Raw genomic sequence first — 24788 nt, 5'->3', positions numbered from 1 at the left:
TTCCTTACTTGGACAAGCTGACTGGAAAAGCTTGCTCTATTAAGTATTCACCTATCACTTCTTGTCTTGAAAGCTCAAGAGTCATGGTACTATTTCCAAATCATTTGTTATGATGGTCACCGCCATGCAAAAAAGTATTAAACACAGAAAAATCTTGTTTTTCCTGTGCAGCCAAGGAATTTATTCTCCAGGAACTATACATACTCTTCCCATCCCCCTATGAATCCTTTATATGTTGCCAGGATAGACCTCCGCAGCCCCAGGCTTTGATAAATAATATAAACCTAGGTGTAATGAAAGAATTTAATCTGTTCTGAAAATGTTGACATGTTTTTCCTTGAAAGCACATTTGAAAATATTCTAAAGACGAGCATTGTTACAAAGCAGGCTCTAACAAAGCAGCATTTATATCATTCCACATATAGGAAAGACCATAACTTCAATAATTTATTCTCACCTGCAGGTCTGTCCTTGACATTGGATACTCTACATCTCAAAATTCTGTTCATGAACAAAATTAATGTCATTTATATGAAGTGAATTTCATACTACCTCCCCAGACAGTTTATACTGTGATGGATTTGCTAGCTGGTGTTATTAGGACAGCCTAAAACACAATGCCTCTGCTTATTTACAAAGTCTGAACTAAACTTAGTTGTCAAGCACATTAAGCAAAACTGAACACTCAAATCAGATTTAACCAACTATCTTAAGACATTCCTAGAAATAATACCTACTGATAGAATGTAAAATACACGCTTTGGGCAATTAGAAATATTGCATTGATTAAGGCTGGTTACACAAACAAGATTAACCAACCACTGCAAAAGAGGTCATCACATCCACCAATACATCTCCAAACGCCAGATTACAAACCTAGTCCTAACTCCGAAACAGTATGCACAAACTAGGAGTGAACTAAATTGTTATTTAGTTACCAACTGAGTTTAACATAATCAGATGAAGTTAGATACCCTTTCTCTTTGCAAAACTAGTAAATGCGGCAGCAAGAAACAAATTCCATTCTTAGAAGTGAACAAATGTGGGGATGTAAAATCCATATGGGAGGAGCGTGTATGTTTCAGACCGCAAAAAATACAGTACCTTATTCACATAGTTAAAAAAAAAACCCAAGTCAATTACCAAAATGTTTAATTGGTAAAAGTTTAATGTCAACTTACTTATAAAAATGAAAAAATATTTTAACATTCACCATACAATTGAGCAACCTGGCCCTACTGACTATCAGCTATAGGAAGGCATTTAAGGAAATGATGGTTGTGTCAAAACAAAGGCTAATGTTGGGCATGTATGCTGCTTTAAAAAAAAAAAAAATGAAAATCAAAAAACTTCTTGTTTGCTGGAAGCTAGATGCTTAGCCTAGTTTTTAAAGCTAATTACAAAATCCTCCTTTATACTGGTCCAGATGTCTTGAGAATTTCTTCTTCTAACAGAACTGTCAAAAGAAAAGAATTTTTATGAGATCTTCATACAGCTTATTTCTAAATCTTTGCAAGAAGAAACAGAAATATGACACCATAGTCAGGATATGGAAATTACCAGTTAAAGCATTTGCTTAGATCATAACCAGTCCTTCACTCAAGATTCTTTATACAGACACTTTTGGAACAGCAACGTTACCGAAGGTTTTAAGGACAAATGAACTCTTCCAGGTACTGCATCAAACAATTTCTAGGCTTTAGAAAGTATCTGGATATCTTGAAGTATAGACTTGAACGATATTCAGTAAGAAAATATGCAAAACAAGATGCATTCTTTTTTTAATGCAGTAATCTTAACATACGCTGTGCAACATGGTTCTGCAGAGCTGCAGCATTCTTAACACAGAAAAATAACAGAATGAAGACATCACGATTCACATTGTCTGCTATTACATCTTAAGTTGTATACTTTACAGGCCTTCATTTGAGTGTGTCTTCGCTTCATTGGACTAACCAAAATTAAGCACAGAGCCTGGCTGTCTGCTATTAAATATGCAGAGCAGTCTCACAGTCTTACCTTCCATCTGTTTCCACATTCATTACAGACAACAAACGTTGTCATGGGTTCATCAGCGCTGCGGGTTTGAACCTTAGGCAAAGGCAAGAGCCAGAGATGAAAAAGAAAATTAGTGTCTTAAGTTTTTGCTAGTATGTCTTCAGTGTAAATGTTTAAAATCAAAATTTAACATTAAGGAAACACATTTGGATAAAAATACAAATCAACTTTCCATATCAATTGAAACTGTTTTTTTGTCTAGACGATAATGTAATCATAAACTTATGTTTTGACAGGTTTAGAAGCATAAAAATATCAATTACAGCACAGAAACTGTGCACATACTTCCAGGAAAAGATTCTGCAATAAAACTACCTGTTCAGTACAGCTTTACATATATTTACTGATGCCAAGGCTTAAAAGTCTCATGATTGAAAATCAGCTTTCTACTTAAAGTGTCTGATATAAAATACTAAATTATAAATGCAGTTGATCCGATGATCAAAATTACATGCCCTGAAGCACTGCTAAACAAATTAAAGCCCTACTTTCACATATTTCCTAATTAAAATAGAAAAAGGTTGTAGGAATGACTGTAAATCAGGTCTAGGGTTAGTCAAATGGTAGATTTTATATATATATATATATATATAAATATATAAATATATAAATATATAAATATATATATATAAACACAAAAATGCTCTGAGCAACCTGACCTAGTTGAAGATGTCCCTGCTCATTGCAGGGGGGCTGGACTAGACGAGCTTTCAAAGTCCCTTCCAACCCAAACTATTCTATGATTATATATATATATATATATATAAAAGTGTGTATATATCATTATTTTCTGCTACTTATTCCCCCTGTAAAGAAAAGCTGACAGATATTAAAAACAGTAAATTAGCTTTCCTTTACATAACACTATATTAATAAGACATAAAAAGAAGAAATACCAAAAACTCAGCATTGCAAGGAAATTGACATTTCAGGCTATAGAGACTCTCAGCTTGGATTTACATAAAATCTTCGGTAAATTAATACAACTAACATTCCTTATGTAAGCACACCTAAGCAGATCCAACTGCCTTCACATATTTTGCAATTTGTTTACATTTTCATCTAAGTTCATTTTGTAAAGACAACGTTTTTCTCTGACAATCTTTACATAGGACTTAAGCTTTGAAAAATGAAAACTAAGAGTGTGAATAATCATGTACCTGGGTGTATGTACAGTTCTTCTTTTTGCACTTGCCACACGTAAACAGATCAGTCTGGGTACCTCCTGTTTTAGCCATCTGGTGCTCTCTGATAGCTTCTTTGGTCAGATTTTTGCGCATTTCTTTCAGTTCATCACTTGCCATTTCCTGTTATGGATAAAGAGCAGAGAAAGTATAATAGACAGTTTTTATTTTAAACAAGGCATTACCACTGTGCAAATACATACCTTTTTTAATCTAGAATTCATGAACAGCAACTCTATTGAAAGGCAAAGTAATTCTACAAGAATTTGATAAGACTTAAATTGTGGTATTTCTCAGTAGAGAAGCTAATAGTTAAAAAGTTTAAAATATTTGTGTTTTTTTTTTTCTTATGAATCATTAAAAGTTAGAATATCAAACACCAAGAAGCATTTCTACATAAATGCATTTCTGAAGCTCAGAAACGTAATCGAGAGATAAGATGGAGGAGGACTAAAAAGTTCTCTAGAGAGGAAGAAAAAGATCTCTCTAACTCAGATCCTTGCATAAGTATCTCGTTGACCTACAGAATATTATTATAGGAAAAATGTACACTATTTTGACCATTTCTGTATTCGTCCTGAGACAGACAGTACAGCCATAATTTACCATATAGAGCAGAAGTCATACACACTTAGTTTCAAAACACTAACTGAAGAGCTCAGATTCACTGGTCTTCTTCTTCATTTAAAAAAGTTCTAGTGTGCAGATCTCCACAATGTACAGTAATCAAGTGTGCACAGCGAGAACAAGTCGTTCCATATTGCTTCAATCAAGTATTACTCCACACATCCCATGTAGATGTTGAATGCAAATCTTGTATTAATGCTGTTTCACTTTAGAAGTAATCTTAACACTAAGGGTGACATTTAAGCCATTAGAATTTTAATCCAAGACATTAACTAAAACAAAGATTGGGCACTGGAGTATGTTTGTGCACATGTACATACACACATGTAGAACGAAAAAAGATGTGCACTTTTCTTTACACATTCCTTTATCAGTGTGTTTGCCCTAAACTTTAAGTAAAACTATAGAAAACAAACAAACAAAACAAAAATAAACACCCCTCCTTTAGAAAAAGCTAATCATTATTTTAATTACTTGATCATAAATTTAATTTCTTTCAGTCTCCAAGATAATTCTATATAGCTGATTTGGTGGGGGTAGAATTCAATACATACAAGCAGAACTACAAAACCAAAATCAGATACTACCCAGCTTTTGGTTTTCGCTCTCATAAAATCCAATTTTTCATTTGACTTCCTAGATTTATTTTGATTTGTAAAGACAGTAAGCATCTGAATGGCAACTTGTAAAGACAGTGAGCATCTGAATGGGAATTTCTATTCACGTGTCCAAAATGTTCTTTCAGTAACACACATTTAATTTTATTTAAAGGGCAATTCTCCTAGTTTATTTTCTCTATCATTTATGGCCTTTTCTATTTATCGTGGAGAGTTTCCTTCAAACTGACTTGCTGTATTCTGTCAAATGTGAGATAAACTTTAAGTAAACACTAAAAATTCCAACAGGAGAGGGACTGAACTTTAGAAGCACAGTGCTATACCTTGCATGGGAGTATAACAGCGGAGGTTAGTATCTGAAAAACAAATGGCAAGACAGGCTAACACTTACATATCCAGAAAGGTGAATGGGTAAGCAACTTGGAGTCACTGGTCAGACATATTCACATATTCCTAAACTTTAAAAACACCACTGATATATCCTACAGCCTCTTAAAAATGGCACAACATGTCGTGTTTCAGGAAATTTACATGCAACAACTTACCTGGCTCCTGACTTACAGACCAATTCAGATATTTAGGAAATGTTAACAGACACGACTTTAATCCCCTCTGCCCCAACATAGCCCTGTAATTCAGACTGCGCAAGCCACAAACAAGCCACAGTAATTCAAAAGTGCAGACAGCTTACATAAATTACTTTCATGGGTAATAAATACAGGCCAGGACATAAATCCAATAGGGAAAGAGTTGAAGACCTCTGTTTCACTCACCTCTGCTGTCATTTTGGCAAACTTGTCAGGAGGAATGTTCCCACATAACACGTTTTTCCTTAGGTTAGGATTCTTTGCATCCTTGAGATTTGCTATTCTACTTCGTACCCTATTTTTGTATTTCATATCAGTGTTTTTTAATTCTTGAAAAATAGGTGCCTTGTGTTTAAGGAACAAAACATTACCAGGTAAAACAGAGCACTATAAAGGGGGGCATTTTGGGGGGCAACTTTTCTAAAGCGATGCACTTCTCCACTGTTGATTAAGTCCTTCCCTCCACCCCACCCAAGTTACTTTCCTGTTTAACACAGCTGACTTGACGTCCTTCTGAAGCCTAATTGTCCTTTGGCACCTGGTGAGTGAAACACAAATTTTTGGGTAGTGGGATCTCAACTGAAATTGTGAAAAGTCACCCATAAATTTATGTCCAGTTCCTTGACCTCATCCTAAGGATTAATTGATTTCTAAACCAAATATTGAAACACTGGCTGCTCACTAACAGAATTTTAAAACAGGTTTGCAACAGGAACAAGAAATTCCTTAACAGGAATGGTGGCCGACTTTAATTACTGAAGGACATTAGCAAGTTAGAATCCTGAAGCTTACACTACTTCTATGATTCAGAATACCTCCCCACCCGCGCCCTCCCAAAAAAACCCCAGATCTCTGCTCTGTACCTATTCAAACACTACTACTATGACTCTTTTCAAAATTTCAAACTAATTTAAAAATAAACTTGCAGCAAATTAAATAAAGACATAAGAAACAGATTAAAACTGTTAGCAAGAAAAGATTTTAAAATAACATAGAGGAGCCCAGAAATTTATGTTAGAATGCTTCAGTAAGATATAATATTGCTGCTGCACGGAAAACATACTGAACTGAAAAAAACCCCAAACACACTCACCTACACACATTCCTACATGCTTTAAGGCAAACCATTTAGGTTGTGCTGTTTTTTAAACACTAAATGGCTGCGCTGATGTGTTGAACACAGTTTGCTATTTTTGTTTTAAATTAGATTTTAAAATATTTAATAAGTAGATCCAATTAATTAATTTTAACACTACCAATGCTTTTAAAAATACTCTCGTTCTGGAGCGCATAGATGTAAAACAAAGGATATCTTCTTCAATCTGAGAACCCAGCTCTTCCTCATCAGCACCAATAGCAATGTAATCATCTGAAGGAAACAAATATTAAAATATTAACAACCTGATAATTTCATCAGTGTTCTATAGCCCCAAGAGCCCAACTAACACTCAGAAACTCAGCAAATTATGAAACAACTGCAGTGTATTTTCCTTTTGTACAGACAAGTTTAATTTACTGTACACTTATCCTTTCAAAACTTTGTCAACATATTACTTGGAAGAACAAAATTCAAAGCAGAGATGTGTCATAAAATATGTAAACAGAAAGAAATAAACCACAGCAATCTTGAAGACAAGGCAGCATCTGACTTAAAATGTCTCAAGACAATAAAAATTTAATGAAATATAACAAGGGCAAGTGTAGAGTCTTGCATCTGGGTAGGAACAACCCCAGGTTTCAGTACAAGTTGGGGAATGACCTGTTGGAGAGTAGCGTACAAGAAAGGGACCTGGGGGTCCTGGTGGACAGCAGAATGACCATGAGCCAGCACTGTGCCCTTGTGGCCAGGAAGGCCAATGGCATTCTGGGATGTATTAGAAGGGGGGTGGTTAGTAGATCAAGAGAGGTCCTCCTCCCCCTCTACTTTGCCCTGGTGAGACCACACCTGGAATATTGTGTCCAGTTCTGGGCCCTTCAGTTCAAGAAGGACAGGGAACTGCTGGAGAGAGTCCAGCACAGGGCAACAAAGGTGATCAAGGGAGTGGAGCATCTGCCTTATGAGGAAAGGCTGAGGGAGCTGGGGCTCTTTAGCTTGGAGAAGAGAAGACTGAGGGGTGACCTTATTAATGTTTATAAATATGGAAAGGGTGAGTGTCACAAGGATGGAGCCAGGCTCTTCTCGGTGACAATCAACGGTAGGACAAGGGGCAATGGGTACAAACTGTAACACAGGAGGTTCCACTTAAATATGAGAAGAAACTGCTTCACAGTGAGGGTGACAGAACACTGGAAGAGGCTGCCCAGGGCGGTTGTGGAGTCTCCTCTGAAGACATTCAAAACCCGCCTGGACACATTCCTGTGTAACCTCACCTAGGTGTTCCTGCTCCAGCAGGGGGATTGGACTAGAGGATCTTTTGAGGTCCCTTCCAACCCCTAACACTCTGTCATTCTGTAATTGTTTACTGTCTCTGACCAAAACCCTTACTCACGAAGACAGCTGCCTTTCCAAGACAAGTTAGGACAAATTATATACAGTCTGTGTTTTCCTCCTTCTCATTTTAATACGGGTGTACTTCAATGAGTAATCCAAACACCATTTCTCCCTCGATCCTCATGCAGAAGGCTATAAAACCACAAAAAAGCCTTACTGAGATTGGCATTCGACCCATGGACGAACAGCTTATATGTGCTGTGGAAATTAAAAGAGGAAAGAGTTCTTGAAAAAATAGCTAAATTTAAGACTACATGGAATAAAATTAAGACTACACAAATACTAAGATGCTATGTGCAACTTCCTGGGCAGAAATTATTTTAGAAGTCTATGAACTACATACCCAGAGGACCACAAATTCATGGTCTTTTGTCAACTTTGTCTGTATCTGAATTTATGTGAACTAAAATAAAGAATAAAGGAGTGAAGAAGCTAAAAATGGATGACTCAGAAATCTGCTTACATTGGGTCAGGTTACACTAAGCTAAAACCAGAGGAACAGGAGCTTACGACTCACAGTCCTAAGTTCTAGTAGAAGAGAAGGATCTACAAGAAAAAAAAATGTCATTCTGATGAGTCCAGCTTTAGTTTGCTCTTAATCTGGCATAACATTCAATTAGTCAGTTTAAAGACAACCCAGTGTACATGAAGGAGGAAAAGAAACAAACAAACAGTCAGGGAATGTACAGATTCCCAGAAGGTATGAAGACAGAGCAATGCAAGACTCTCTTATTGCAGGTATCTCAATGAAACTTCAAGATTAAACCAAAACAAAAAGGAGCCTTCAAAAACTAAAATATGAAGGCCACAGGATCACTAATGTAAGAAAGACAGGCATGCAGACAGTAGCACTCTCAGACAGAGACATGACAAAAAAATAGCAGCTTCCACAAAAAAGATTTAAATGAGGCACTAAAGGGGCAATAACCTTCCTGAAAAGAGGATCCAGTGTAGGCAAGATATCAGATGAACAGAAGCCACAAAATGTCCTGTATCATCGGCAACAAAAAAGTATTTCAATACATTTCCATGCTGTCAAGTTACTCATTACTTGGAACTTGAGTGAACTGACCTATTGGTGTATGCACACAAATGGGCATAAACAGAGTTTATTCTATCCTATGGAGCAGGAGAAAAAGAGAGTGGAAAGAACTGAAAGAAAGAAGGAGGAAATAGTTCAACTTGAAAATACAGTCTACAAAGCTCACCTCCTGTTCTGAGAGCTGCAGAGAGCATTTCTCTACATTTCACTCGTACAGAATCTGAAGTGCTTGGAGCCCGGGGAAAAGACGGGATGAAAGAATTTGAGGGAGCGCTACCCTCCTCCTTCCTGCTGCTGGAATTGCTACTTGAACTGCTAAAAAAAGCAAAAAGAAAACTAGTATTAATGGTTTTTTCCCTCCCTTTGAATAACTTTTTTCCCATGGCAATATACATGACTTTTGCTACATCCATTTCAAGGTATTCCAAAAAAAGGACCCAGGCCACATTTTTAAAGCTACTTATAGCTCTAGAGTCAACACAATTTTAAAAGTGTCTTTAAAATATTCACTAGGGTATTCCATACAATAGACACACAATAGGTATTTCATTCCATTATGTGGCATATAAGTTTTAATTCTCAGTTCTCTATATTAACATGAAATCTTTCACCCCACCGTGGAACTTTACTTTAAAAAAAAGTGAAGATATATCACATAAACATTAATTCTGCAGTGAATGCATTGCATTCAGTCTGCTTACTGTAGTGAGGTGGTACCATGGTCATAAACAAACAAGTGATGTAGACTTGCAAACTGGAAACCAAAAAGTTTTCAGCTTGCGTCAGGACAAACGGTTAGCGGTTAAATTTCAATTTGAAAATGGCTGCTGGAAACAGATTCACTAAAACCAGAAGAAATGGGCTTGCAGATACTATTTTGCAAATGCTCTTCAGCTCCTATAGTGTCATAACATGGGCTCATTTTTCTGATAACATGAGATTACCAAAAAAAGTGCAGAATGGGATTGTTTATTAAACATAAATGCTAAGAAACAAAAGTAGTATTCTAAACCACTAACATATGCAACTACCACAAAGCTGTGACTGAAAGCTGTTTTACAGTTCTCAAAGCTCAGTGCTAGTATTGAGAGGGTGAGGTATTTGACAGATGAGACAGATGTAATAAAAAATAACTAGTCTGGCCATATCTTGACCTGTGGCTTTCATCGTCTTTTATGTCAGCAGCAGCAGGATTTACTTCCCTAACAACACTCCGTTTCTTGTAAAACGCTTAAGTATTTCAGAAAAGAATGTGGAAGTTGTCTCTAATATGAAAAATTTGGACCAAACAGTGTAATGTTATTTTATACTGGGTGAGGTTATTTGCACAGTCATGAAGAATTAAGCACCTTTCTTCTCTTGCTTCAGGGCTGTTTTGTGAGGAAGATGCAGGCTCCTTTTTCTTTTCTTCAGAATCTTTATCAGTTGAAGGTCCATCTGGAAATACAAAACATGAGAAACCCTCTTTTATCCAGAAATTGTAACTGATTCAAAGCAGTGCTAAAATATTTGTGAGTTCTCCTGAGCCTGGAAATACTATAGGCTCCCACTCTCTGCTTTGACCTTGTCTTGCAGTACAGACTTCCACTCTTCAACACCCTTCCCAGCCCAGCAAATAGGAACTATGGCAAAACTTCACATCCTTTAAGTCCAGCATCTGCTTCAACTGGCAGTGAATACATGATGAACATGTAGACTTTTATGATTTACTTTTGCCAACTCTGCTGCATAAGGTAGACAATAACTTCTTAAACTACTGCATCAAGTCTCTGGAGTCTGTCTTCCATGTTTTAAACATAAGCTCCTACTAAACACGTGTCATTCTTTTTAATTATATTCACTGGATTTCTACCAAAGGACTGAACCGAGTGAAATGGAGGTATGAAAACTACCATAGTTGGTATGTATAATTTTCATATGCTTTTGAAGGAGTTTTCCAGATACATATACACTATTTTTGGTGATAGCTCTTAAATTATTTGCCTTAGTGTTTAAAAATATTTGAATTTGCCTTTTCTATACAGGCTATGTTTTATGATGATTTTACAAAAAATAAAGACGAAAGCCTTTATTAAAAATGGCAGTCACAACATTTAACTTTAGCCTAGCCAGAACACATACATCTTTCCATTGTAAAGAGCAATTCAGGTGGCTAGATCAAGCTACTGCTTTGACTTGCTCTCTAGCAAAGCTGACTCTCTCCAGAGCCTACAGAGAGAGCTGAGTGAGATTGGCATCACTCACTGACAGATTTTGTAAATTCCTCTCTCTAAGCCCTCATAAAGCCAATATTACTCTTCTAAATCCATAGACTATATTATTGGGATAAGCATTTATTGCATACTTTAAAAAGCAGTAAAAACAAATGATGAAAAGGAAGGAAATTGAATAAGGCTCAGTCCTTCCCACAAAGATGTCCTGGACCAGGTATCTAAATCCTTGTTTAAGCATCTAAAAGCACCCTCATTTCCTGAAGAGCCCCATCCCCACAATTCTCAGGGGAATTTGGTGGCATGGAACACGGAAATTCAGATCTCTTATTCAAGCACTGAGCTTTTGGCGTTTTTTTTTTCCCCTAAAGAGTAGAAAATTACTGCACTGGCTTATTTTTAATAGGAACAAGTTACATTTAAAGCTACACAGAAAAGAGAAACTGAACAGGATTTGTATCTTTTCCTTAACTTTTGAGTTAAGGAATTTAACAAACCAAATATCACTTTGTTAAAAAATCATCATCATAAAAGGAGATCACATTAAAGAAAAAAGGTGCACTTGAATTGATTGTCTTTAATAAACTACAGGTGCTATTAAAAAACACTAATAAAGATATCAGTTCAATCAAGTATTACTTATAAAAAAGTAATTTCACTACAAAGCAAGTGAGGCTATAAAACTGCATGGATCACAGAAGTTCTTTGCTATGATACCTGAAGTACACAACATGCAGAGAAAGAAAACCAATCCCATTTTTAACATGCATATTCACATGACTACTCTCTATGGCAATAAACACTTCCATGATATATAATTAAAAAATATATTCTAAATATGCATGTGATCTCATTACCCTCACCATTTTTTGAAGTATATGATAAATTTTGCCAAAGGCATTAAGACAAACTGTTATATTAAATAGGTACCTTGGGCTACAGCTCGGGTTCTGCAAATGAGCGCAGCTGCCTTAGAGCTGAGCTCTGCTTCAGCCCATTTACCTCCATATTTTTTTCTGGCAAGCAAGCTGTCACATTCAGAGCTGACCTGGCTATCTCCTGCTTATTTTTGCATCAAATACACCGCTATGGTATAGCTGGCACCTAGCATGAGTTTATCAAACACTTCTATTTAGCCCAGCACCTGAGAACCTTTGTCCATACCCCAATCACTTCCTTCACCTGTGAAGGGCAGGTACACATGAGGCAAAGGCCCAGCTCTTTGGACCAGCTGGGTCCAGCCTGCACCAGTACTTCTCAAACCAAGTTCAAATTTCAGCAGCTGAGACAACTGGTACATCTCCAGCAAATATGTCTTCAAATCTACAATTTCTTTAATCACTTAGAGTTTATAGAGTCAAAAATCTGAAAATAATGTCAACAATATTCTCTGTTTGCTCAAAATATTCTCCTCAGTGTTTAAGTCATTCATTCTTATGGATCATACACTGGAGATCACCAAGAAGAGGAGATCCAGTGTCAAGAAGTATTTACTCTAAAACCCATACATTAATAAGGATTCCTTATTTTATTAAACTACTGTACTGACAAAAGACAAGAATGCAATTAACAGCCTGCTAGGCTAGACAGCATTCCAGCTATCCGCTGGAGAAAGGGAAAAAGTTACCCTTGAGAAACTACATATCCCTCCTAATTAACTTATTTTACATTCAACGGCCACACTCTATTGCAAAGGAAAAATGACAGATAATGGGAACTACAAACCACCACATAAATTCTAAAAAAGTAAGATGGTCCTTCTGTTAAAGATATTTAAAAATTACAATGAGCAAGTGATTCATGTTAGGAAGTCTATAGAACATCATAAATATTATATAACACAAATTACAAGTTGCTTTAAAGAGGCACAATTACCTTTTCAATTACATACAGCTATTAAAACTTACCCAAACCTTTTTTTTTTCAGAAACAAACTGAAATTGTCATCAATTTTAGGACTGAAAACTGTAACTTCACAGTTATTAGCTTCAGAAGGCCATAAAAAAATCTTTAAGCTTGTTTAAATAAGCTGATTTATATTAATGCTTTTTTAAAATAAAAAGAACAAGCTAGTAACATGAATTGACTATTAGCCATTGGAATAAGACTATCAAATTCTGACTACTGCATTGCAGTTTCTATCTGGGACTTGAAATTAATTCAAAAGATACTTCTACCTTCTCCAGTGAAATAAGCTCTCCAGGGTAAATATGACAATGTCCTTTGTTACCAGAACAAAATTTTTAATACAATAGTATACAGTCAGAGATAACATAATTAATCTGAATGTTAGAAGCTATTAATAGCTTCATTGTAGATTCTTCTAATTGGAATTATATTACAGGTTAACTCAAGACATTTGCTAGCGGCTAGAAAAATAAATAGAAAAAATATGTATTGTTTTTAATTAATAAACATAACTTTAAATTATGACATTTTACAAAGTAAGAATATTTCAGAAACGTTAATGAAAGATGCTTGGTTATTCCCTGGAAGCACATGAGAATTCAATTTAGTGGGTTATCTTATGTTAGTGATTCAGATACCACCACCAAAACTTGAAAAGTTTTTTTACAGTTAAAGGAAAGAGATACGAGAACAGGTAATGGATGGCACAGTCATTAATTTAACAACGACCCTCATAGTTAATAATTCTTTAGGCCACACTTTCCAGACCCCGACGAAAATAATCTTGAGATGCACAAGCAGCTACACTTGTCAGAAATTCCACTGCAAGATGTTGCAAGGCATGAAAATCAGAAAAGTGTCTTTCTAAAAGTAGCATAGGGAGGAATAAGACACTATAAATAAAAAAATAATGAACTGTTTGCCATTTTAAAAGATTTTTTTTTATAAGTGACAAAGGAGCATGACACATTAACTTATTTGCTACAAGTTTTTTCTCCTATACACTACGATGTAATTTGTATCACGTGTTATTATCTCTCCATTGACAATCCTAATAAATTATAGACCAACCAATTGTATATGGAACAGTTCCAAATTTCCACAGCTCATACTTCACATGGAAATGAAACTATTGAAATTATTCATGCACTTCGTATCTCATAAAGACATGTACCTTTCTTATCAATATTAAACGATAATCTTAAACACTATTAGACTGTAATTTAGGAAACTGTTTTGTCAATAACGATTTTTTGACCAAAGCCAGTAGGTTACTAGATTTTCTTGAACAACTTTACCTAATAACAGCATTAACATACCTGTAAGATAGTCCTAGATTGTACCAACTTGTGCCAGTAGAATCAAATTCAGGTTCGAAATAACAAAGGATTGCACGAACAAAGCAATCCGAGTAAAACACTTCTGCGAAGTCTGGCTGGTGTTATCTTCTCTTGACAATTATAAGCACTTGAACATTACTTTAAAATAAAATTACTCAGGCACGCAACTTTTTGAGATGGGCATTTCAAAACATTTGTGGACCCATTTTTAATTACTGGCCGTAGATGATCACACTTGCACTTAATGTTAAGATTATTGTCCGTTTCCAGCTCATTCTGCGCTTCCAGCTCAGTACATAAACTTACTGCAATTAAGCTTGCTTACTTAGAGGTCTGGACATTCTTTTCCACTGTATACTTTTACAGTTCAGCAAGTAATTATTTGTGATGGACAATGTTAAATGCATTAAAGCTTTTTATTTTTTTTTTTTAATATAAAGGATCACCCTACATAACCTAGGTGGGTTTGCATAGATCCATTACCTGCATAGCATACTCTATACACTCAGCCACTTGGCAAAACAATCGTTACTTGCAAATCCCATGTTATAATTGACCAGTATTTTATTCTGAGAACAGAATTTGTTTCCTTATGTAAATTGTGACTAACGCGGCTGTGTGGTTAAACGTTCTTACAGCAACATCTGAAAGTGATCTTCCACTGTAGCTCACTCACTTGGTGAGTCACTTCAGACAACGCCTGCAAGCTCTTACAGGCAGCTTCCCTACCCCAAAAAAACACCGGTAACATGCCACGGCTCTGGTCCAGCCATCAGCATCTGGTGATTCACAACCTTACTGTGACTTCTTCTCATGTTTCTCATGCATTCTTAAAAGGTAAGTTCCAACAGCTTTCAACTTAGAAAGTACATGCAGGCTGAATAGCCAATGATTCTTGCCTAAATTCAAAATGTCTTTGATAAAAATAACTCACAAAAACTTCAGATCTCTGAGTACAACGCTTGGTACAATTAACAGCTGTCTGCTTCCATCTTTGATCCATACCATTTTACATGCACTACAAACAGCGTAATCAAAATTGATTTCTCAAGCATATGGTATTTTATATTCTTCTGAGAAAGTCAAAGCTAAGGATAAAACAGAAAGAGAGTACTTTGTAAGACTCCCACCCATATTTCACCCAGCCCAGATACCCTATCTTCCACAGTTATGAGATTTTTCATTCTAATGAATGACTGAGCAGTGAGAGGTGAAACATTTGCCCTACTACGCTTTACTATAAGGTCTACATTATGATCAAGGAAAATCTAGCTACATAAGTTTTGAGAACAAGCAGTGCTATATTTTCAAGAATAATTTGATTTTATACAATAAGTGCACAACCGTACTAGACCTGGCACAATAATGTACACACAATACCTGCCCTGTAACAAAAATTAGAGTGTGCACAATGGTAACATACCCAGTTCAAGAAGAAAGTATTCAGTTCTGATTAATGTCAAATATTTGCTATTTACTTTCCAGTTCCTCACGTTTGACTTCACCTGATGTCAGCAGCCTTCAGTAGTCTCCCAACTGTCCTAAAACAATCTGAATGTGGCAAGCCATCAAAAGGGGAAGGTCCACCTTTCCCCAGCTGTGTGTTACTGCCGCAATCCCTGTGCAGGAAACAGTAACTGCAAACAGGCTGGATCAGGAAACTGACACAGTTGAAATCTAAGCTGGAAGAAATGAATAAAAGGATTGGTTCCCAACTGGTCCGTTCCCAGCTCCAGCCTCCTGGAGCTCCAAGGAGGCCCCTGTGCAGAAGGGGCGCCAGGAACACCCCTCGCAGCAGCATCCCGCACCCAAACTGCGACCCGCTGGCACCACAGGCTCATTCCAGACTCCTACGGCACCAACAGCCTCTGATCCCGGGCAGCAATAACACACCCCATGTTTTACAGTGTTCAAACACAAAGATGAGTCAGTAACAACATACTAAGACAAGTTTGACTGACTTAAGATATTGTGTCAAAAAAAAAAAAGAGGAGACAGAAGACTACTTTTACTGTCTCAACAAATAAATGGCAATTCCCTTGCTGGAAGGACAGCAATGCCCAGAAGGGTCAGTCCCCCTGTCCCTCCCAAGAGCACTCCCAAAAGCTGAGAACTCTGTGGGAAATACAAGAGTATTTCCTCTACTTTGCTGCCTACACTAAGTTGCAGTATTGAAAAATTTGAGCTTTAGAGAATTAAAAAAAACCCAAACAAACAAACAAACCCCCCAACTTTGACAGGGCCTTTTTTTTTAAACTTAAATTAATACCTTGAGAGCTGGGTCACTCAATCCAGCTGCTGCTTTTAGGAGTCTTTAGAGTAATTCAAATTAATATGCAAGTCCATTTCTCCACTTATGTATCTTACCACTTTTATGCATTGGATAGAATACAGCGGGACTTCAAGTTCTAAGTGGAAATTTAAACATAAAAAGTACATAATTTTCACTATCTACCAGTGAACTCTATTCAGATCCTTTCTAAAGTATGCATTTAATTGATAATAAAAGTCATTATCATTATTTTAAAAGTCTTTTATCAGAATATCTAGTATTATCTAAGTTTAATTACTAAAACTAACCTAATTACTATTATCTAGCTTTCTAAAGGAAGGTTAAAAAAATGCCTGCTGTAGAGGTTATTGCTTCTTGCTAGAACTTTAAAGCTGTCACAAATTGTCCATTTCGACATACATATACTGTGAAATGGATACAAAGTAATTTCTACACCATTTACAAGAGAGCAATAAAGTATCTGATAAAATACTTGACAACTGATAAAAATGAGGCTGACTTCAAATGGCAAGAGATTTTAACACCTCCTGGTATTTAGCATATTTTTCTAGACAGAACAGTAAATATTTAAATCAGTGGAAAATAACGTAAACTGCTTTCTATTTCAAAATTTCAAGCCTCCTAAATCTTAGTTTAACTAAACCTGGATACAAAGAAATAGAGTACAGCACAGTGTATGAACAAAAATACCTTGACAGTTTGAGATGTGAGCATTTTCAACTACATTAAAATTAAGTACTACAAAAAACAGCTAACAGAAAGGTTTCATTAACCACATTAATTGCTTTAAGGGCAATTAAACAAAAAGTATAAACTCGCTAATTAGTATGCTGTTTAAAACTCTGAAGGTTTTAGAAAGTGCAGCCCTATTTCTCACTACCTTTAAGTTCTAACAGATTTTTTAACGTCAACTTTTTTACCGTTTTTTTTTTCCTCTTCACAAATCACTTTATAACCAAACTTCAAAGACTCCACCCTCTCATATGAGATTTTGCACAAGTTCTTCAGAGTACCTGTTATATTTGACAAAGGAAATAGTCAACAACAGGTTCGTTAGTGCTTGGTACTGCAGTAGAGTCACTGGCTCAGCAGCAGGCAACCAGACTTCAGAAATGAGTCATGTCACAGAAACTGACTTCCTACTGCCTGCCAGCCCCAATAAGAATATATTCATTTTTTCTATGAATACACTTTCACAGTAACGCACTGGTGATAGTCCAAGGGTAAAAAAAACCCAACTACATCAGTGCACAAAGTTGCAATACCTACACAGGAGCACAAATGTGTCTAAAGCAAGGCAGTGGCCAAGGATTTGCACCAAGACTGTGTACAGTTAAAACATGCAAGAGCAGGGAAAAAAAAAAAGCTCGAGTCGCCATACCTAACAGTTTCTTCCAAGACTTGATAAGAGATTTCGCTAAAGATGTAACTTCTTCATCTGTGCTTTGCTTGCGTATTGCATTCACTGACATTCCAATTCTGGTAGACTGCAACAGAAGTAAAAATACACACTATAAAAGGTGACATGAAGATAATTTAATAAGCATATATAAAGTTGTATTTGACAGGTTTTTTTGAAGTATCTTTTTATTTGATTTTGGTTTTGTGGGATTTTTTTTGTTTGTTGTGGGTGGTTTGTTTTTTTGTTTTGTGTGGGGTTTTTTTGTAAGAATAACAGGACGAAATGCTGCAAGCCTTTACAGAACTTATATTAACAACATGAACATTTTAAGAACAAATGCAACAGTGTTACCATTTGTTTCCATCACAGAAGTTTGGGGCCCAGGGCAGGGTGGTGGGGCATGAGAGTTAAGGGGAGTCAATCAGAAGATTTTTCACTCCCAAACGATTTACCTAAACTAAGCATAACATTTCAAACATATAGCTATGTAAAAATCATATGTACATCTTAATGTTACATAAGTTTTTAGCGAAGTTTCTTGCCTCAAAACCTTATTTTTCTCTGAAGCAATGACTATATTTACATTTTGGCGTGATTTTGGCTTGCCAACTGCTTCAGTGACTTCATACTTCATTTAGTGGCTGTCAAAGAAGCTGGAATATCAGTTGGGAGGGATATGTTTTAGATTCTTCATCATTTTGGCAGTACTGAAGTTCTTCAAAATCTTAATCACAGAGGGCTCTGCTTTTAGAAAGGAACAGCAAGACCAGCCTGTCCCTCTGAAAAGGCCAGGATAGTGACAGGCTTTAAACCTTTGGCACTACTGCCACCTATGGAGTGAAGGAATTAATTTACAATTTGGTCCTTTTAAGACTCAGAAGATGAGGACACAAATTAAGCTCAACAGCCACAAAAGTTTCATTTTAGAAGACCTCTGACTAATGTGTTAATCTAACAAGTAGAATGTTTTCACACTTCTAGTTTCATGAGACAAGAAAAGTCTTTAACAATATGAGTATTTTATTATCGTATCATATTTTGATTGATAAATATTTTTTAATTGTTCTGAAGCTGCTCGGGTTTGTTGCATTTAGTATCTACAGGAATCACTAAATATAAATTATTCTACTTACTTTTTCAGCAGCTCATCATAAATTTCCTTCTCTGTTAAAGGAAAATTTAAATATTTGTGGCCCACTAAAAATCGAAAGGATTTTTTCCTGTAAATTACTCCTTACAACCCACACAACACTTTTTGGGGCACTGTGGATGTGCTAAATGAGTGGAAATGTACTGAAATACTCAGTAGCTATTTCAGCAATGGAAATACATCAAATAACCTCAGTTCTGAGCATCAGCTCTAAACACATATTTTGAATTAAAGAAAACGGATGGTTAATCACCTGTAACTGAAGTGTTTCAAGATGGACCCCACTCACTCTGACTAACAATATTGGCCAATGCTCTTGACATGTTAAACACATACTCTGGACACTATGTTCAGACAATAAAGAATAACATGTGCTTGGAACTCCATAAAACACCTATCATACCTGAATGAGAAAAACGTATCCAAAAAAAAACCCCAACAATCCTCCACTGATAACTGGGCATAACCCCAGCCTACTCTCAGATGCAAAAAGGAAAGACACCAACTAGTAGACTTACTTAGGCAAGTAAAACTCATAATTAATTGGATAAATCAATTTCTTCCTCTTATCACACAGGAGAAACATGTTATGGTAATTGTCTAAACCACTGGCTTTGTTAAGGCGGTAGATAAACAGTTTCTTTTTTTTGCTTTTATACAGCACTTGATCTGGCCTGTCCTAAAGAGAGGAGAAGGAATGATCTACCAGTTTATTTACCTGCAAATTGACTCAGGTAATCACAAAAGATCAGTGTTATTATATTCTCTAAATGACTGTGCTTTAATGACAAACCAGCTATCAGTATCTGAAATTTCCTCAGTCTTCCAGCCTATGGAGTTGTTTGTGTGAGAGCCATTCTAAAAGTGGAAAACTCTGGTATTTTTGTCTAGCGCAGTGTAACCTGTGGAACTGCTTTATCTCTGTGCCAGTTTATAAATGTGCAGGCATATGAAAAGTTTCCTCACCCTGTTCAAAACTCTTTCTTCCCCACTTCAAATTCTAGAGCACTTTTCATGTGCTTTCTGAGAGTAAAGAGGCTTAGAGACAGCATAAACCAGCTGTTTTCACCCCCAAAGCATTCCTGCTGTAGGCCAAGCAGCCTTTAGCTGGTACCAGCCATAGTTGGCCTAAGTAACTTACAACTGAACCCAAAACAAAACTTATGGTGGCAGCCACTCTTCTCTAAACCAGAACAAATGAGAAAATATAAGAAACATAGTTGGGGAAGAAAATAAACCACTGAAGTAAGGAGAGGTGTTACCAACTTTAAATTGTAAGAGTATGAGGACAGAGAACTGGTGAGCACCTGGACCAAATGAGAGCCAGATCGACCCCTGCACATCAACCACCTCCAGGTTCCTGGGTCTCCCTGGCTCACCAGTGAGCTGGCAAGAAGTCAGTAACAGGAACCATACATCACAACCTAGTTCTGCAGACGAGTAGCTTCCAGTAAAACCTGTTTGTTAAAATAAAGACTGTCTGTCTTACTCACCATTTGGCTGCACACTACTCACAGTTAGCACTAGGACCATGATGCCTTTAATACTGTGCGACTGCTAAACAGATTTGCAATTCTGACCACCGGATAAATCACGTGTGCGGAAGGCTCCTGGCTCCCTGCCCAGCTGAGCAAGTATCAGCTTGCTTACATAAAACTCGTTAGATATGACACAGTTGTATTATTTTCTGTAACCACTTGAACCTTCTGTGACAAAAATAAAGCAAGAAAGACACAAGCACAAGTCCAGACTACTGATGTGCACCTTCCTGCTCCACATACCTGTAAACTGTTCAGAGGACTTTGTTGCTTCTATGTGAGCTGGCAATCATGTAACAGGAAAAATCATCACTCCTTTTATTACACAGGAATAATTAAGCGACCACATCAGTTAGCAGTGCTTTTCTCAATGCAGCCAGTTTTCAAAACTGCTTAAAAATGGGTGTGGAAGTATGCTTTTCAGTTGTGTCCTGTGTCTCACCAGTTCAAACACATCAACAGACATCTCAGTCTTCACAGAGGAAGCAAGTGCTCCCACCTTCTCATTATCATCACCCTCTTTGACATCACCACACTAACGATCTGCTACCAGAGTGATGCGTGTGATTACTTTGCATTTCAGCTCTTGCTTAGCAAATTTGGGAGACTAATATAGAAAATTTCTGGCAGACCTCACATATTTATAAAATTCCCAACAAAAATAATGTAAATTTGAGTCTACACATATTGCTAAATGCCATCTTATGCAGAACAACTGTTTTGAGTAGGGTAACGGATACTTAAGAAAAACTTTTTAACTAAGCTACAGTCAATCTATTACACAAGAGTAGGCTAAAATACCTGATCCCTTTAGACCTACTGTAACACAGAGCAATGTCATTTACAACAGTGCCTGCTCACATACAGATTAAAACCAATCATTTACTGTAAATATCATTTCACTCTAAAAACAAGTACCTGTCATATGGATAGGAATAAATAAGCTTCTTCCAAGTAGGACAGAAAAGTGGACAGGATTAATATGCAACCCTATATAAATTAAGTCAGGGTCACACAAGAGTTGAGTCTGTTTGTACTTAGCAAAATTGGGAGTCCTCCTCTATCGATAACATTACTAAGATTTGCATTGCAACTAAAAAAATAATAAGTTATCTACTTGTACATTCTTCCGATCCTCACGGTTCAAGGATAAAGTTGTTCTGCTGTTCTGTATAAACCTTCTCCTTCTAGTCTTGCTCTTCTCACTAAGCAGAAGCTTTGCACAGCAGCATTTACAGAATTTCTGGAGCACTTGCAGAGAGATTTTTCCTTCCAAAGGCAAAAACATTATTACACAAATACTTTGTATTACAACCTGCATAAAGAAACTCCACAGAATCAGGCTAACAGAGGGGTTCTATGGGTTTTGTTGTTTTGTGCGTTGTGGTTGTTTGTTTGTTTGTTTCAGTTGGATTTTGTTTCGTTTTTAAGGAAGGAGGATGGACATAGGGGAGAAGGTTGCAGTGTTGTATCAGCCATGCCATTCATGCATTTAGGTGACAGTTTCAAATTCCACTTAAAATTCTAACTTTATTCTGTATCTGTGACCATTAATTGTCACTTAGAAAAAAAAGTCACTTTTTCAGTCTCTTCCAATTGAATTGGCTACCATGGCAAATCAGGTCTTACATTTACCTCTGCCATTTGAAAATTTTCACAGAGATAGGAAATACCTAGTTATTTTAGAAGAAAAGTTGTTCCTTGATGAATTACTTTACAAACTCTGAAACGTGACGTGCAAACAAAGTTCACTGAGTTACATTTTTAAAGAATTCATAAATAAAATATAAATGCTACATTAGAGATGTAGATATAAGCAAAATTAGAGAGAGCATGCATGCAAGTGAGAGAGGTTGTACCACACCATCATTCCTGCCCAAGGGGAGCAAAAGGGGAGGAAGAACAGTAGTAGTATAATTACCTTAGGAAATACACTACTCAGAGTTAAGGGGGCAGGGGGAAAAGGTCAAATACAACTTGCCTGAACATATGAGTTATGCTTCTCCTCACAATCCAAAACCAGAACTAACTACATGAGAAAATAAGGTATCAGCTCCAATCAGGTGCATTCTCCTTCAGAAGGAAGAACACCACATTTGTGTTAGTAAGAACCTAAGACTATACGTAAGGTAAGTTTATAAGCAGCACTTTCCCTTTGTCCACAACAAAATTCACTACTTTCAACTTAAACAGAAAGATATAAGAGCTTGCTACTGGGAGAAAACACTTAAGTGTCCTAAATCAGTGTGAAATAAGACTAGTTATCCTGTAATTACACCAATGCTTCCCTACATGGGAATCTACTTCATTAGTGCAACCTTCTTCCGAATTTGATTGCTTCACTTTCATCATCATGGTGTTAGTATTTGCAACATAACAACAATAAGAAAATCATACCTGTAACAACTCAAGGGTCATGGGAATATTCTTAAGTTCCTTCAATAAATCAAGAGCACCAGCCTGCAAAAAAATAAAGGAAAAAAGGAAAAAAGTCAATTTAGTAGCAATCAGGTACTTTAAATATAATATCAACAACATACACTTATCTGCCTTCAAAGTCCCAGGCTGGATTCAAACCATGAATTCCCAATTTATCCACAGAACAACACTAGGACAAGGAATGTTCTGCTCCAGAAACTCTAAGCATTAACAGGCATTAACTCAGAAATAAAAGTATTCACTCAAACACCAGAGAAGTTTATTTCATATAATTCAAATGCCAATTAAAGTATTCTGTCAATTACTACTTCACCAACACGCATCCTCAAGAAAACAGCCTCAAGGATACTTCACTTAACAGCATCAGAAACAAGCCAGACAATAACAGCAATTTTCAGTTCAGAACAACCTCACCTGTTTTAGTTCAAGAATTTGGAGTTGAGAAGCTCTGCATGGTCCATCAGTAATGCATATATGCACATATAACTATATATATATAAAACAGATCGAGCCAACACTCTTAACTGTATTTGCGGTGCTATGGTAAAGCCAGAAAAGCTGACTGGTTTAAAAACTGTGATCAGAAAGCTCTATTTTATTAGACACAGCTATAGTTTCCCCAACAGAAAAAGACAACTTTGTGGGTGTCCAAATAAAAAATGCTGAGCAAGATTTGCTTTCAAGTCTTATTTTTCGACTACTAAATTCAAATGAAATTCAATGAAATACATAGGTTGCATACATTAGTGCAGACAACACTCTCCAGCCTTTATCAGACTGGTCAAGCACCAACATGTTCCAATCTAGAAGTCAGAGCCCATCCTATTGTGCTATAACATCTGAGCTAAAGCACTTGTTCACTATTCAGCTATGGTGAGTTTTACTTTTTTTTCCTTTTCCCCTTGCTAAGTCCATAAGGAAAGGTACAAACTAATACTGTGTAAGCAGCAACTTTCTAGATAGATGAGTTATTTTCAGAGATTGTACTCTTACGCATTAATACACTCTATACACAGCTACTCTGACTAATAATTCATTCCTTGACAATGCAGGCCTTACTTAAAAAAAAAAAAAAAATCATGAATATGAGTTCCATAATTTAACTCGTACGTCCTTGCTGATCTACCACTCTGTTTAAGCAAAGCTCTACACCATTCGCTTCTTACTGTGCACACAATATAGCAGCTTCCTAGAGACTGAGATGATTTTGCTGTTATTCAAGTGCACGTGGTTCTGAACCTGTGAGCCACGAACAGCCAGAAGGCAACTGCCTGTGCACAGAAGCAGCCACTCTACCCTGGCTAAGCCCATTACACCTTCCCGCCCTTTTTTTTTTCTTTTTTAAATTCATGAGGTTTGGAAAAACAAACCCACAAAATTTCCATTTTGCAGAGCATTGGAATTTGGTTCCTTACTCTTTCCTTACTGCTCTTTCAACTCATCCTATTTTGTTTAATATGCATTTTGCTTGCCTTTGTTTTTAAATTCTCCCTGCCCAGCTTCTAATATGATACTTGTTGCAAGGAAACTCTTGTAATCTCCTGCTGCATCTGCAGGCCTACAATTTAACCACTAAAGATAGCACAAAGAAACTAACCAGCAAGAAGCTGAGATGAAAGTGGAACTTCTGTGTCAGAATCAAACACACACAGCTTCAGACACTCTCAAATGTCTGCTACAACCTGATTTTAAAAACATCTGACAGCAAACAAGCCTCTAAAACCAAACATTTCTCTATGTACCACCTACAGAAATCCAATTGACTTTAAAAACGGAACTTTTACTATTTTGCCATCGTAGATAAAACCGTTAAACTTTTATTCACAATATACAAAACTCAATTTTTAAATATAGAATTTTAGCAGCGATGATGCAAGATTGGGAAATGTCATGCTGTTTTCA

The 24788-nt window shown here is 36.5% G+C and overlaps 1 protein-coding gene and 1 long non-coding RNA gene across 3 annotated transcripts in view; both read right to left on the bottom strand.

Annotated features, from left to right (window-relative positions):
• Window positions 1-1135: 1135 nt before the first annotated feature.
• LOC309435721 (transcription elongation factor A protein 1) overlaps window positions 1136-24788 on the bottom strand; it is a 47054-nt gene continuing 23401 nt past the window's right edge. For both annotated transcript variants that reach the window (XM_082044369.1, XM_082044366.1), the window contains 9 exons: window positions 22845-22907; window positions 17739-17844; window positions 9956-10043; window positions 8773-8921; window positions 6386-6442; window positions 5260-5414; window positions 3219-3365; window positions 2020-2091; window positions 1136-1456 (listed from right to left, as the gene is read on the bottom strand). In XM_082044369.1, the coding sequence (XP_081900495.1) occupies window positions 1448-1456; window positions 2020-2091; window positions 3219-3365; window positions 5260-5414; window positions 6386-6442; window positions 8773-8921; window positions 9956-10043; window positions 17739-17844; window positions 22845-22907 (846 nt within the window). In that variant the 3' untranslated portion in view covers window positions 1136-1447. The remainder of the gene's footprint in view (window positions 1457-2019; window positions 2092-3218; window positions 3366-5259; window positions 5415-6385; window positions 6443-8772; window positions 8922-9955; window positions 10044-17738; window positions 17845-22844; window positions 22908-24788) is intronic.
• LOC309435722 lies at window positions 15030-16468 on the bottom strand. The gene is made up of 3 exons (XR_014183219.1): window positions 16334-16468; window positions 15570-15746; window positions 15030-15152 (listed from the first exon to the last, which is right to left on the bottom strand). It is a non-coding gene; the product is annotated as an uncharacterized lncRNA (long non-coding RNA).

Source organism: Streptopelia decaocto, assembly GCF_964273445.1.
Source record: "Streptopelia decaocto genome assembly, chromosome: 2".
NCBI classification, from domain to species: Eukaryota; Metazoa; Chordata; class Aves; order Columbiformes; family Columbidae; genus Streptopelia; species Streptopelia decaocto.
The sequence above is the reverse complement of the archived record's forward strand: the minus strand, read 5'-3'. Positions and strand labels throughout refer to the sequence as shown.